General features: G+C 43.9%; 1 protein-coding gene across 1 annotated transcript; it reads left to right on the forward strand.

Moving 5' to 3' along the window:
• Positions 1-1875: 1875 nt before the first annotated feature.
• On the forward strand, positions 1876-4195 carry LOC136517315 (dof zinc finger protein DOF3.6-like). The gene is made up of 2 exons (XM_066510866.1): positions 1876-2231; positions 2692-4195. The coding sequence occupies exons 1-2, from the start codon at positions 2181-2183 to the stop codon at positions 3745-3747; spliced, it is 1107 nt and encodes a 368-aa protein (XP_066366963.1). The 5' UTR covers positions 1876-2180; the 3' UTR covers positions 3748-4195.
• Positions 4196-13273: the final 9078 nt, after the last annotated feature.

Genomic DNA, 13273 nt, shown 5'->3' on the forward strand with positions numbered 1-13273 from the left:
CATGGCGTCAGTGTGTCCAGCGTGGCGATGTCCTCATCACACTTAGAAATAGCCAGTAAGGTAGTTTCTAGAAAATCGATTTTTTCTTCCAAACGCTCCCATCAAGCGCTGCTACTGCATTGTCCCCCTTCCTAAGGACAACCTCTAGTTTGTTGAGTTCTCAAAGTATCGCAGGCCCGTCTAGATATTTTGGAGCTAAGCGTTTCTCAATAGTACTATTGAAATCTTTTCTGTTTCTAAGGTAAGGGTGATCCTTAGGTAGGAACCTACGGTGTCCCATATAAACTATCTTTGAGTTATTTGGTAGATTTACCGCATCGGTGTCATCCAAGCACTCAACACATCCAGTATAGCCTTTTGTCTTCTCTCTGGACAACGAACCTCAACCTGGTAGGTTGGTGATTGTAGTGATAAGTACTTCCTTGATCGTGACATGTTCTTTTTTGTACTCATCCCAAACATCCGGCACACCCTTTTCAAACATCTCCACTAGTTCACCGATCACTGGTTCCAGAAACACATCGATGTTATTCCTAGGTTGTCTTGGCCCTTGGATTAGTAGTGGCATCTGGATGTACGACCACTTCATACACACCCAAGGTGGAAGGTTGTATATATAGAGCGTCACAGGCTAGGTGCTATGATTGCTTCTAACCTAGTCGAAAGGATTCATCCCATCTATGCTCAAAGCAAACCAAAGGTGCCTTACCTCTCCACCGATGTCCTTATAGAACATAGTATTGATAGTCCTCCAGTCATGCCCATCGGTGGGGTGCATCACCATTGTATCTTTCTTATGCTCTTCGCCATGCCAGCGCAAGAGCTTGGCTGACTTTGAACATGCAAACATGCAAACAGCCCATCGGTGGGGTGCATCACCATTGTATCTTTCTTATGCTCTTCCCTATGCTGACTTTGAACATCCAATCGTATCCTATCCGACATAGTTGACACTATCCGTATTCGAATCCGAATCTAGACAGAAATATGAAAACAAACGTAATATCTGTGATATCCGTCCGTATCCGATCCGTTTTCATCCCTAGCCCCACCTTCTCCGCCACCTGGTCTGGTCAGTCTATAGGCCAAGGACACCCCTCTAAGTTTGTCGACCTCTCTCCTCCTATGGACGACAACCCTTCCCCTAAACTCTTCGCCTGAGAGCCCACCAGGATTTCAGAGGACTAAAATCTAGGAGGTGTGGTGATGTGTTTTGGTGCCATAATTAAGCATGGTATTTTGGTATCTTCGTCGCGCTGCTTTTAGCCTAAATTAGTTACATTTTGCCAACTAGCGAGCTAACAAATGGTTAAGGCTAGGGCTAATTGTTAGCTCAGCTATTTCACCCTGTATTTAGGATTTTAGATAGATTTGGGCTAAAAATTAGCTGGCGTACCATTAGAGTTATGTATCAAACAGGAGACCATAATCAGCCTGTTCGGTTTGCTGGTTCGTATCGTTGCTGGTTCGTGAAGAAGTACTGCTGGCTGGTTTGTGTGAGAGAAAAATACTGTTCCGGCTGAAAATTTACGATCGTTTACGAAAGCCACAGCCAAATGTATAGCTAATTAACAAGAGACTGATGGATGCATGTACACGCGCATAGATGAGGGAGGCTGCTGATGGGTCGGGCCGGGGGCGGGGTCGGTGATGAGCACCACGGAAAAGAGGAAAAAGCAGGAGCAGCACAAAAATAAGGCCACACAGAGACAGAATGGCGCAGGCCCACTTTTCCATGCTTTTTCTCTATCTCTCTCTCTCGCTCGCTGAGCCGGGCGGGCCCCACCTCGCTCTACTCGGCCCTCACTCATCATCACTCACTGATATCATCCCTGTCCCCGTCTCAGCTTCCCTTTCTCTTTCCTCTCTCCCTCGCCGTCTCCTTCGCCTTCGCTTCGCTTCGCTAGCTGATTCCCATCGCCATCGGCCTCAGCTCCCCGGCCGCCCCGACCTCCACTATCTCCCCGTCCCAGTCCCAGGCTCCCACCACCATCCACCATCCATCCGCAGAGACCGGCCGCAAGGGGAAAGCACGCAGCGAGAGCTGCTAAGAGAGAGGGGGCAAACCCTAGCACGCACAAACACTGAGACACGCTTTCTCCGGCCGATCCATCCATCGCCGCGACGACAGCTAGCATAGCATAGCATCTATCTCCGCCGCCGTACCCACCACTACCACCATGATCTTCCCCCCTGCCTTCCTGGATTCCTCGAGCTGGAACGATAACCAGGTAATCCTCCGCTCCTGCCGTTTTCAAATTCTCTATCGCGATTTGCATCTTCGGTCTTCTCCTCCTTTCTTTCTTCTTTTCTTTCTTTCTTGCTTGCTTTCTTTCCCCAAAGATTTTATTCACTCTCTTTTGAACAAGCTACTAGCACGAATAATCAAAAGGCGGGTCGAGAAAGATGCAGGCTTGCAGCACCCTGCAGCTCCGTGATATATATTATCTATTTGCAACTGACTAATACTAGCTAGCAGCTCAAAAGAAGAGAATAATCTACCTAGGGCTTGCTAAATATTCTGATCCAAGATTACACTACATATATATACTATATATATATCATCTGCTAGCTAGTTTAGCTTCGTAGTATATACTTGGCCGCCGCTTGAATGAAATTCTTTCTGTTTCCTCCCTCCTCGATCGATCGATGCTTTATTCATTTATTCTCGTCTTTGTTTCGATTTTGTAGCATCATCAACAGCAGCAGCAGGAAGCCCACCACCAGCACCAGGTTGCAGCCGGCGGCGGTGGCGGAGGCGGCGACGCCAATCATGAGCTTCTCCAGCAATCAATCATGGGGGGAGCGCTTCCCGATGGAGGAGGAGGTGGTGGCGGGGGGCAGGTTGGGGGGCCCGCGAAGCCCATGTCCATGGCGGAGCGCGCGCGCCTCGCGAGGATCCCGCTGCCGGAGCCGGGGCTCAAGTGCCCACGCTGCGACTCCAGCAACACCAAGTTCTGCTACTTCAACAACTACTCCCTCTCCCAGCCGCGCCACTTCTGCCGGGCCTGCCGCCGCTACTGGACGCGCGGCGGCGCGCTCCGCAACGTGCCGGTCGGCGGCGGGTACCGCCGCCACGCCAGGCGCGCCAAGCCCAAGCAGCAGCAGGCGGCTGCCGCTGGCGCCGGGACTGTGGCGTCGGCTGGGGCCGCCACTGCCGCGCTGCAGGCTCCTGCTGGGTCCACGGTGTCGTCGGCCGCCGCCTGCACCGCGACGACGACCAACGCGCTCTCCGGCGGTCCCGGTGGCATGCTGGGTGGCGGCGGGCTGTCCATGCTGCCGCCGCTGCTCCGCCTGGCCGACTTCGACGCCATGAGCCTCGGCTCCACCTTCTCCGGGATATCGTCCATGGGGAAGCCCGGCTCCATTGATGCCTACTCGCACTCGGTCGGCGGTGCTGCTCTGGCCGGGCTGGAGCAGTGGAGGGTGCAGCAGATGCAGAGCTTCCCGTTCTTGCATGCGATGGACCAGGGCCCGCTGGGGCCACCTCTGGCCATGGCAATGGCAGCGCCAGGGATGTTCCAGCTAGGTCTAGACACTAGTGATAATGGCCATGGCCGTGGCAGCGGCGGGGGAGAAGACGGGTCATCCGGCGGGGAGCTCCATGTGATGCAAGCCGCCGCCACCAAGAGGGAGAGCTACCCGGCACCAAGAGGCATGTATGGCGATCACCACCACCACCTCGCTGCTGCTGGTGGCTACACTTCCTATTCCACCAATGCCGCTACAGGCAACCATCTCTTGTAATGGCTGATCGATCGAGAGCTCAACAATTCAGGTCCAGCTAGCTACAATATGCTACGATCGTGTCGGCCGATTGATCGATCGATCTTCGTTCGTTCCTACAACTAGCTAGAGATAGATGAGTGTGTGTGATCGATGGTATTGTGATGATCATCATATAGAAAAGGTTAGTAGCATGCATTTGCGAATGTTTGCTTCACAAGAACTGGAGAGGAAAAGAAGAGGCTCGGTTTGGATACGGACGAGCCGTGTGTGTCGGATCATGCACAAATATTATTATCTTGAGCTGCTAGTTATTAGCTGCTTGCATGGTCACTTTGTTTTATGTTTCTTCTTCTTTTTATTATCTGATCCCTTTATTAGGTTTCACTACTACTGTCGATCATTTGGGGTGAAGTAATGTGTACTGCTGTTCAGCATTTTGTTCATGAAAACACCTATCATATGTCAATTATTCCCCCCTTTTAACCTTATATTTATATACAGTTCTCTCTCCAATCTCCATACATGCATGAACAGCCGTGTTCATTTTTTTTACTGTAAATGGGAGTATGATTGGTGAATTTGAGCAGTGGTGCAACTGGGTTGGCTAATCATGACAAGTAAACAACCAAGTTGCATGTGTTCATTAATTTGACCATCATATATATGGTATATTTGTATCATAGGAGAAATACTGGAGAAACATATATAGTCAGAAGAAATGAAGCGCATAGAATCATCAATTTCATGCATACATACTGTTGGTACATATACCGAGTTTAGATGTTTCCCGAGCATGCAATATTAGTACATAAATAAATCTATTAATATTTGTAGGCTATATATATAGCTACCCATATATAGTTAATTAATTTATAGTGGCATATGCAAATATAGCGTCGTGTAATTACTCTAGTGTTATTCGTGCAGAAAAAGGGGTGTAGTCAAAGAGAGCGGGCTGAGGCCCATTCAAAAGTGTGTCTTTTGCTTGTTTTTTACCTTTTACTTTACCATCTTTTTACAGTGATAGAACGTACTAAAGCAAGCGTGATGAAATCCAAGGTCTTTTGTGTTCCATGAAGACCATCTTGCTGAGCTCTGCACTGCACATATCTATGTGTGTGTGTGTGGGTGGGGAGGGGGAGGGGGGCTAGAGTGAGATAGATAGATACCCTCATGGCCTCATCTGACTATATATAGATATATTCCTAGGTAGAAGCTGTGTTCTTACTTGCAAATTACAGGAACATATATATATATACACAATAAACTGCTGATGATAAATTTATTATACACATACGATAGGTGTAGAATTAAGCTAGCAGTAGCTCAAAAGTAGTATCATGTACTAGTATTAGGGTCTGTTTCGATACAAGCACTACTACAAAAAAAAATTGTAGCAACGCCTCCCTTTCTTTGTAGGGACAGCTCTATATTGAGCCGCCCCTACAAATGGTTGTCAAATGAGCTACCATTACAAATAGATTTGTAGGGGCGGCCGGTGTTATCAACCGCCCCTACAAATGGCCTGATTTGTAGGGGCGGCTCTATATTGAACAGCCCCTACAAATAGACACCGAGTATTAAAAATTAAGCACTAAAATTCAAATTTTGTAAACGACCTCGGATGGAGAAATAACCAAAATGAAAGTTGTATATCTCGAAAATTTATGAAACTTTGTAGTTGACAACTTTTTGATTTGAAATCATCTTGTCAAGGAAAACTACGTTCGAATTTCTAAAAAATTGAAATTTTAATTTTTAAACGATCTCGGATGGAGAAACAGTAAAAATGAAAGTTGTAGATCTCGAAAAGTTATGAAACTTTATAGTTGATAACTGTCTCATTTAAAATCATCTTGTCATGGAAAACTACGTTCAAATTTCTCAAATTTGAAATTCAAAATTTTTAAACGACCTCGGATGGAGAAACTACCAAAATAAAAGTTGTAGATCTCAAAAAGTTATAAAACTTTGTAGTTGACAACTTTTTTATTTGAATTAGTTTAGAGCCTCAAACAATCAATATATGCTCAGTTTTGTATAATATGTGGGGAACCAAAATGGATTGTAGACATAAGTTATCGTGAGGTGCAGTGGTAGAGGAGTTTGCGTGCAAGCGAGAGGTTACGGGTTCGAATCTTGGCCGACGCAAAGTGTGCAAAAATTGTGAAAAAAATGCTGCAACCATTGAGTGGGTGTGTGCAAAAATTGTGAAAAAATGCTGCAACCATTGAGTGGGTGTGTGGCTGCTAGTGGGGACCTCCTCGGATTAAAACAAATTGCTATTTTTTGCCCCTTTTTTATGATTTCTGGAAATTGATTTGTATAGTGGGTGTGTGCAAAAATTGTGAAAAAAATGCTGCAACCATTGAGTGGGTGTGTGGCCGCCGGTGGGGGCCTCCTCGGATTAAGAAAAATTGCTATTTTTTTTGCCCTTTTTCATGATTTCTGGAAATTGATTTGTAAGGGCGGCTGGTAACACCAGCCGCCTCTACAAATTAATTTGTAGGGACGGTCTGAAAACCGCCTCTACAAATGCATGATTTATAGAGGCGCTTGGGTAGAGGCGGCTAGGCAAATCATCCCTACAAAGCCTCTAGAGCCGTCCCTACAAATACTATATGACGTAGTGAAGGGCTAATCACTAGATAGGTAAAAATTAGCTCAAATTAGCTCTAGTGCATCCAAACAGGAAAGCTAATTTTTTAAACAAGTCTTCAACTAGTTGTTAGCCATCTAGCTAATCAATCTTGGCTAATTTGAGCTAATTTTTAGCGCAACTAGTAACTAGCTCTAGCTCATCGAAAAAAAACCTTACTCTTAGCGTGCCATGCAAGAGTGTCGTCATACGCTACCGGTAGGAATAGGATATTAAAAATTAATATCTTATATTATAGTTGATACATGTAAGGACAAGATAGATGCTCATGATGCATGGCACTGCGGGCATAGAATAAAGGAAAAGGAGGGGGTCCTGAAAAAGAAAGAGAATTGTTCATGAGTTTGTGATGGATCTGCTAGCAGCAGAAATATGATATGATATATGACACGTACGTAAGCCACAGCTAGGTAGGCCACGCATATATCAATGTGTGGATGATCTTAGAATGATTCGAGGACGACATATATGTATATCTATATACGGAAGAGCGAGCGAGAAGGACGAGGAGGCCGACAACGGCCGGTGAAATGGGTAGGTCGGTAGCTATATATTTGTCTTAAGACAAATATGTTATATACTGATCAGAATACATGCATGCAGGTTCTCGACTTTAATCAGACTGATGAAAAATCAAGAGCCTGCCTACATGCATGCTGACCAGCAGGATTGTGGATATAGCAGATCATGTATATAATATAGTTACAGGCATAGAAGTTTGAGATGGAACGACACTGAGAAAGAGAGAGCAGTAGCAGGATTCGTGCTTAGAACGAAGCAATATATTCAGAGTGCAACGGTGTTCCCAAAAGCACGAGGGCCGGCCGGCCGGCAGAAGTGCAGGTACGTACAGGAAAGCGAAAGGAAGCAAGGCAGCAGCAAAGCAAGCAGAGCGTACGAGAGAGATGCATGATGAGAGAGAATGTACAGAGAGAGAGAGAAGGACTAGGAGGAGCTAGCTAGTAGCTAGAGAGATGCATGCAGCTGGTATCTAGCTAGCTATAGTAGGACGAAGGAAGGAGAAGGGTCATGGTGATGGTGGTGGTGGTGGTGGTCGTCGACTCGTCGTCTGGGAGGGACTGGGAGTAGCTAGAAAGAAAGATAGCTGCATGCATGGTGGATAGGTAATGGCGCCCGCGGGAAGGCTGGCGTGGCCCGCGCGGGCGTATCGGAATTGTTGGAATTGGAATCGTCGGAAGCGAGCGAATGGTCCTCCAAGATCTGGACCGAATTCTTGATCTTGATTTGCGCATGTTACTCGGAGGGAGGAGATGATGGAGGGAATCAGATTCTCTCTGCTTTGCGCTGCTTGCCTTTGGGGGTTGCCTTTGCTTTGCATTGGGGCTGCTTTCTCGAAGGCCTAGGGAGCCCTACTGACCCACCCGCCCGGCCTCTTCTCTTCCCTGCTGCTCATCTCTCTCTCCTCCTCCTCCTCCCAGGAGGAGCAATCCAGCATGCAGTCCTCACTCCTGTTCTCCCCTTTGGGGGAATAAAGCCACCATGCACATGCACTCGTGCTCCCACAATGCTCTTGCATGCATCAACAGACATATATAACCCCCTCATCTCCTATCCTATACAGTTACTAGTACTCTCCACAGTCCACATAGCAGTGACTACTGCTGAGAAAGATCTAGACAGAGAGAGTACAGTACTCCCTCTGTTTCTAAAAGGATGCAACTATAAGTTGCGTGTCAGTTAGAGTGATTTACGTTTGATCAAGTCTCTAGTAAATAGTATTCACATTTATGGCTCTAAATTAATTTATTATGAAAAATACATTTCGTAATTTATCTAATGATATTTATTTGATATTATAAATATTTATACTTTTTTATCTATAATTGGTCAAACTTAATATACTAAAATATGATGCTGTTTTAGAATTGTTTCTTTTTTTGGGTGGGGGAGTAGTATAGTTGCACCATGCATGCATGCATGTTCCATTGTTGCATGTATAGTTTTCTTTGTCTTCTTTTTGGATTCCTGATGTATTGATAGATAGATGAGGAATGGAATTCAATGATTTAACCCATGCCTACGTGCGTGCGTGCGTGGAGGACAATGCAATCGACAAGCATAGCACACATTTATTCTTTATTAAGGTATCTCAGCTCGCATCAGATTTCCATCGATCATCGATCCATATCCATCATGTTGCCAGGCAGACAACTGATCGATTGACTGACGACTGCCCTCCACATTTGTAACTGCACTGGCTTACGTACTGAAATCTGAAATGTCTTCGATATATATGTACCTTCTTCTTGGATGGTGATATATATGGCATCGGTTCCTTTGGAATATAATGTCCCCGTACCTTCATATGCTTTCATCAGCTCGCTGTGTTGGAAGCAAGCACGTCTCCAACCAACTCCAATACTGGCTCTGAAGAATATATAGTACTTACTAGTTGCAGTGGAAGACAACGGTGTCGATAACAAGGAATATATTTAAGTTTTGTTTGGAGGAATAATATCGAATGATGTCTTGTCTCCAGCGTCCTAGGAATATTATTGCTTGATATAATGCTTCCTCTATTTCAAATTATAGGTTGTGTTGGCTTTTCTAAGTACACAGTCATGTTCATTTCGCTGAAATTTGGCTTATGCTGATGTTTATGCTGATTTGTTGTGAGAGAAAAACGTTGTTCATTCACTGAAAAGTACTGCTGAAGTAGTGCTGCAGAACAGGGCTGTATTTAGATATAGGGTATGTCTAGAGATACATAGCAAACAATATGTATCTAGGAAAGCTAAAGCAACCTACAGTTTAAAACGGGCAGAAGTATGTAGACCTACGCCATCGAGTGCTCACCACTGCTTTGTGCTAAATAGAGTCTCCCCTCCCCACAAACCCTACACCTTTCTCATGCTAATCTCAGTTCTTGGCACGAATTTGAGAAAAGGGGGGAACGAAACTTGAATTGAAGGTTGCAAGGTTCATTTCAAAAGTTATAGGGTGTCCCTTTTTTGTTGCATTTCAAGTGTTGGTGTGTAAGTGAATTTTATCATTTCCCATCGTATATTAGGATTGATCTTAAGGCTGCACTTAATAATTATCTAAAATTTGAGCTGATAAATTATAAATCCGAGTTGAAAGAAGAAATTAAAGGCAAAAGATGTGGGGAATAATTCATCCACTTGTTCCATGATTCTAAAACCTTATGGTGTCCATCTTGCCAACGACCCATCTTTGCTAGCACCCAAGCTGACGCCAAAAGTGAAGGGAGGTCCAATGTTGATGTGACGCCGATGTATATCTAAGGTTAGGTCTAACTAGGCTAAAGACCTTGTTATCTTCCTTCATCCAGCAGCTCGAGGGGAATTTTCTTCTAATTCTAATCTTGCTAGCTATGCAAGAACAGGTAATCACTAGCACAACCCAAAGTAGCTAGACCCCCTTGGCTAAGGTTTACAATTTTGGCTAAAATTTGTTCATTTAAAAAAAAATCAGCAAAAGTTCCCCAAAACAAAAGTCAAGGTGAATTTTCTCGTACTAGTTGTACTGCCCCCTCCCCCTCTGATTTTTCTATTTACTTTTGAAATAAAAACAGTAGTACGAACCCTAGCCCTGGCATGTCACTAGCTAGTGCATATATGTACCCAATGGAAGTTTCAAGGCCGGGCGGCTAATTCAAGTTTTGATATAAATAATCAGTGTCAACATAACCATCGTGACTAAGTTTTTTTGTTTGAGAATAAGGTCAAAGTTATAATATTCAAGTATTATTGTTGACTTCACATGTCTGAGTTCAATTTTTTCCCTATCCTTATGAGCACCTCCGAAGAACTGACTTGGACCGGCAAATCTCGAGATTGACGAAGTCACCACAGACGCTTCACTGTCGACAGGCACGTCACATACTATTGAAAGAATAGCGCCGTTAAATCTTGGAATAAATCCAAGAAAATGCGAGTACCCATGTTAAGTCAAGGACTTGAACCTAGGTGGGCAGGTGCCACCACAAGGAACCCAACCAGCTGAGCTACGCTCAGTTCGCATGTCTAAGTTCAATTTGATAACAAAGGATATGCGTGGAGGTTAATTAGACACTATTTAGATCCTAAAAAGTGACATGGAATTGAGGTTGTGGTACTTAGGCTTTAGTAGATAGGTCTTTGAATTTCCTTCCGGTCATACTATAAAGGAGGGAATAAGGAGTAGTAGCTCACCCATTCACATTCACTTCTCTTAGATGGTTCGTAGTGGTAAGTCCATCCACTTCTTGGAGAGTCAAATAAAAGGAAGAAAAAACCACTAGAGTGAAACCACGGGCCATGGCTGGGGTTGGAACTCAGGAGCAAAATAGTGTGTTTGTTGACATGCTAGAAACCAAGAGCATGTAGGCTAAGGGTGGTTTGATCTCTAGTTTCTACTAGTTGTCATAAAAAATTATTTAGAACCCTGTCATGTCAGTTGTCGATCATCTTTCGCCACTAGAGTAGACAATTATGGCAGAACCGCTCGAAATAACACACTTACAGAGGCGCTTGTCTTCCACTAGACACTAAGCACCCCGAAGGTGAGCTACATCAGGCAGTTCTGTCGAGCACACCCTGAGAGAGAACTCAAAAATCCACATTTTTCCATCAGGATAAAAAATGAGAGGATAAAGCTTACAACATGCTTAACCATTTCTTACATCTCTTTTAATGCAACGTCAGAGTATTACACCAATTGATTATAACAGCGGATTATACAATGTTATCAGAGTTTTCAGTGGAAATCAAAATTTAGGTCATGACAGTTCAAACGATAACATGAGGAGCATCTATATACATGGAATGATAACAAATTGTAATTCTTTCCTTTGTAAAACAGTTTTGGGTGAAAGTTATAAATAACTCTATGTCCGCATCGTAAGGAAATCATCGCTGAGCCCACTAGGAGGTTTCCACACACAAGTGTTAGCCCTAGCATTCACCTGTCACCTGCAACAGGGGGAATAAAACCCTGAGTACTCGATTGTACTCAGCAAAACTTACCCGACAAGAGAAAAATAAAATACTCCAAGGATATGCAAAGCTATTTGGCTTGTGGGTTATTGTATTGCAGAAAGCATTACTAAACGTGTGTCCTTATATTCAATTTTATTAGAAGCCATCATTAGTTCATTAACTAACCATTCTATGTAAGCACATATGCTACTTTTAAGTAGGTGGTAAGCAATCAGAACCATTTTACCATCTTTCATGTTCCAGTTCTTACTACAGTGCTAGATCATAGCCAAGTCATACCGTATCACACGGCGGTTCACGAACCAATATATCCCAATTGGGTACTCCAAAACACACGCCCCACTTGTACCCTAGGCACAAGCAAGACCAACCAACCACTCTCCTGTCAAAGGGTCTAGGTCCCTGTCCAAATTTGGACTCCAAGCCCCCACTCCCGAGTCCCGGATTCAGTGTGGTGCTTAGACCTCCACCATCCCCGCCTCCAATCAGTCGGTCCGGAAAGAGCCAAAACCCACGATAAGAGAGCAACGAGCCTTCTCGCTCTCATAAGTAAGTATGTGCTCAGGATAATAAGTATGTGACCTGACTAAAATCCACTGCAATGGACGGTCCTCAATTGACACAGACGGGACAAATGAAACCAGAGCCTCGCTCAGTTACCTAACCAAGTTCAAATCCAAATCCAAAGTATGATCCCGCCCGGTCTCCAATTATTATCCATATATATTCCATGTCATAGTAACATGGTAATAGTAACAATAATATATTTCCTATCTCTCGCGAGTGACAAGCAATCACTCAACTTCTATCGGAGTCCTATAGCATAGCAATCTACACGATCCTATCATACTAGTAAGACTCATAGGATAAGGATATATATATGCAAGTGGGTTTCATTCAACTCCTTAAAACTTAATGCACAAGCATAAAATTAAGTGCAGAATAATAGGGGTTATGCACCGAGGCTTGCCTAGGTAAAATATAACCAAGTTAGCTTTTCATCATGGTGGCATGATCATCAAGTCACCATCTACTTCCGCTACTCCAGACGACTCCGCGATCCAACATCGCTTCTATCATGAAATACGTGGATGCAACTCAGGGACGTAAATAATCAACGGCAACCGCAACTCTAAAATACGATTACGTCTCGCGAATTAACGGGCTAGCTCTAATGACTAACATACTAAGCTATGTATCCATGTTGTCAAGTGAGGATTGTTTTTTAAAAATGTTTTTGTTCTACAAACCCCCAATTATTTTTGACATTTGATTGATTAAATATATATTTTCGTACTATGGCTCATTTAGTTACCTTAACAAACTAATTCCTATGGAGGTACAAAAAATTATAGTGAGCACCTAATAATGTTAGGAATCTAATGTAAAAATTTTAGGGCCAGTTGAAAGCTCTAGTTTGGTTTTGGTGAATTGATGAAACCCTAAGTGCTAACCTAGTTTATCAAAGTGATTATGAGATAGGTGGCACTACTCCAAGTGATGAAGCAATTGTGAAGATCATAATGATGGTGATGCCATGGTGATGATCAAGCGCTTGGACTTGAAAAGAAGAAAGAAAAATAAAAGGCTCAAGGCAAAGGTATAAATGGTAGGAGCTATTTTGTTTTGGTGATCAAGACACTTAGAGAGTGTGATCATATTTAGGTTTGATAGTCGTACTATTAAGAGGGATGAAACTCGTATCGAAATGCGGTTATCAAAGTGCCACTAGATGCTCTAACTCATTGCATATGCATTTAGGATCTAGTGGAGTGCTAACACCCTTGAAAATGTTTGTGAAAATATGCTAACACATGTGCACAAGGTGATACACTTGGTGGTTGGCACATTTGAGCAAGGGTTATGAAGTTCACTGGCGGAGTGTCCGCCCATAGAGTGCGGACAGTCCGACGGTGCCACCGGT

This window comes from Miscanthus floridulus, chromosome 17 (genome assembly GCF_019320115.1).
Source record: "Miscanthus floridulus cultivar M001 chromosome 17, ASM1932011v1, whole genome shotgun sequence".
NCBI classification, from domain to species: Eukaryota; Viridiplantae; Streptophyta; class Magnoliopsida; order Poales; family Poaceae; genus Miscanthus; species Miscanthus floridulus.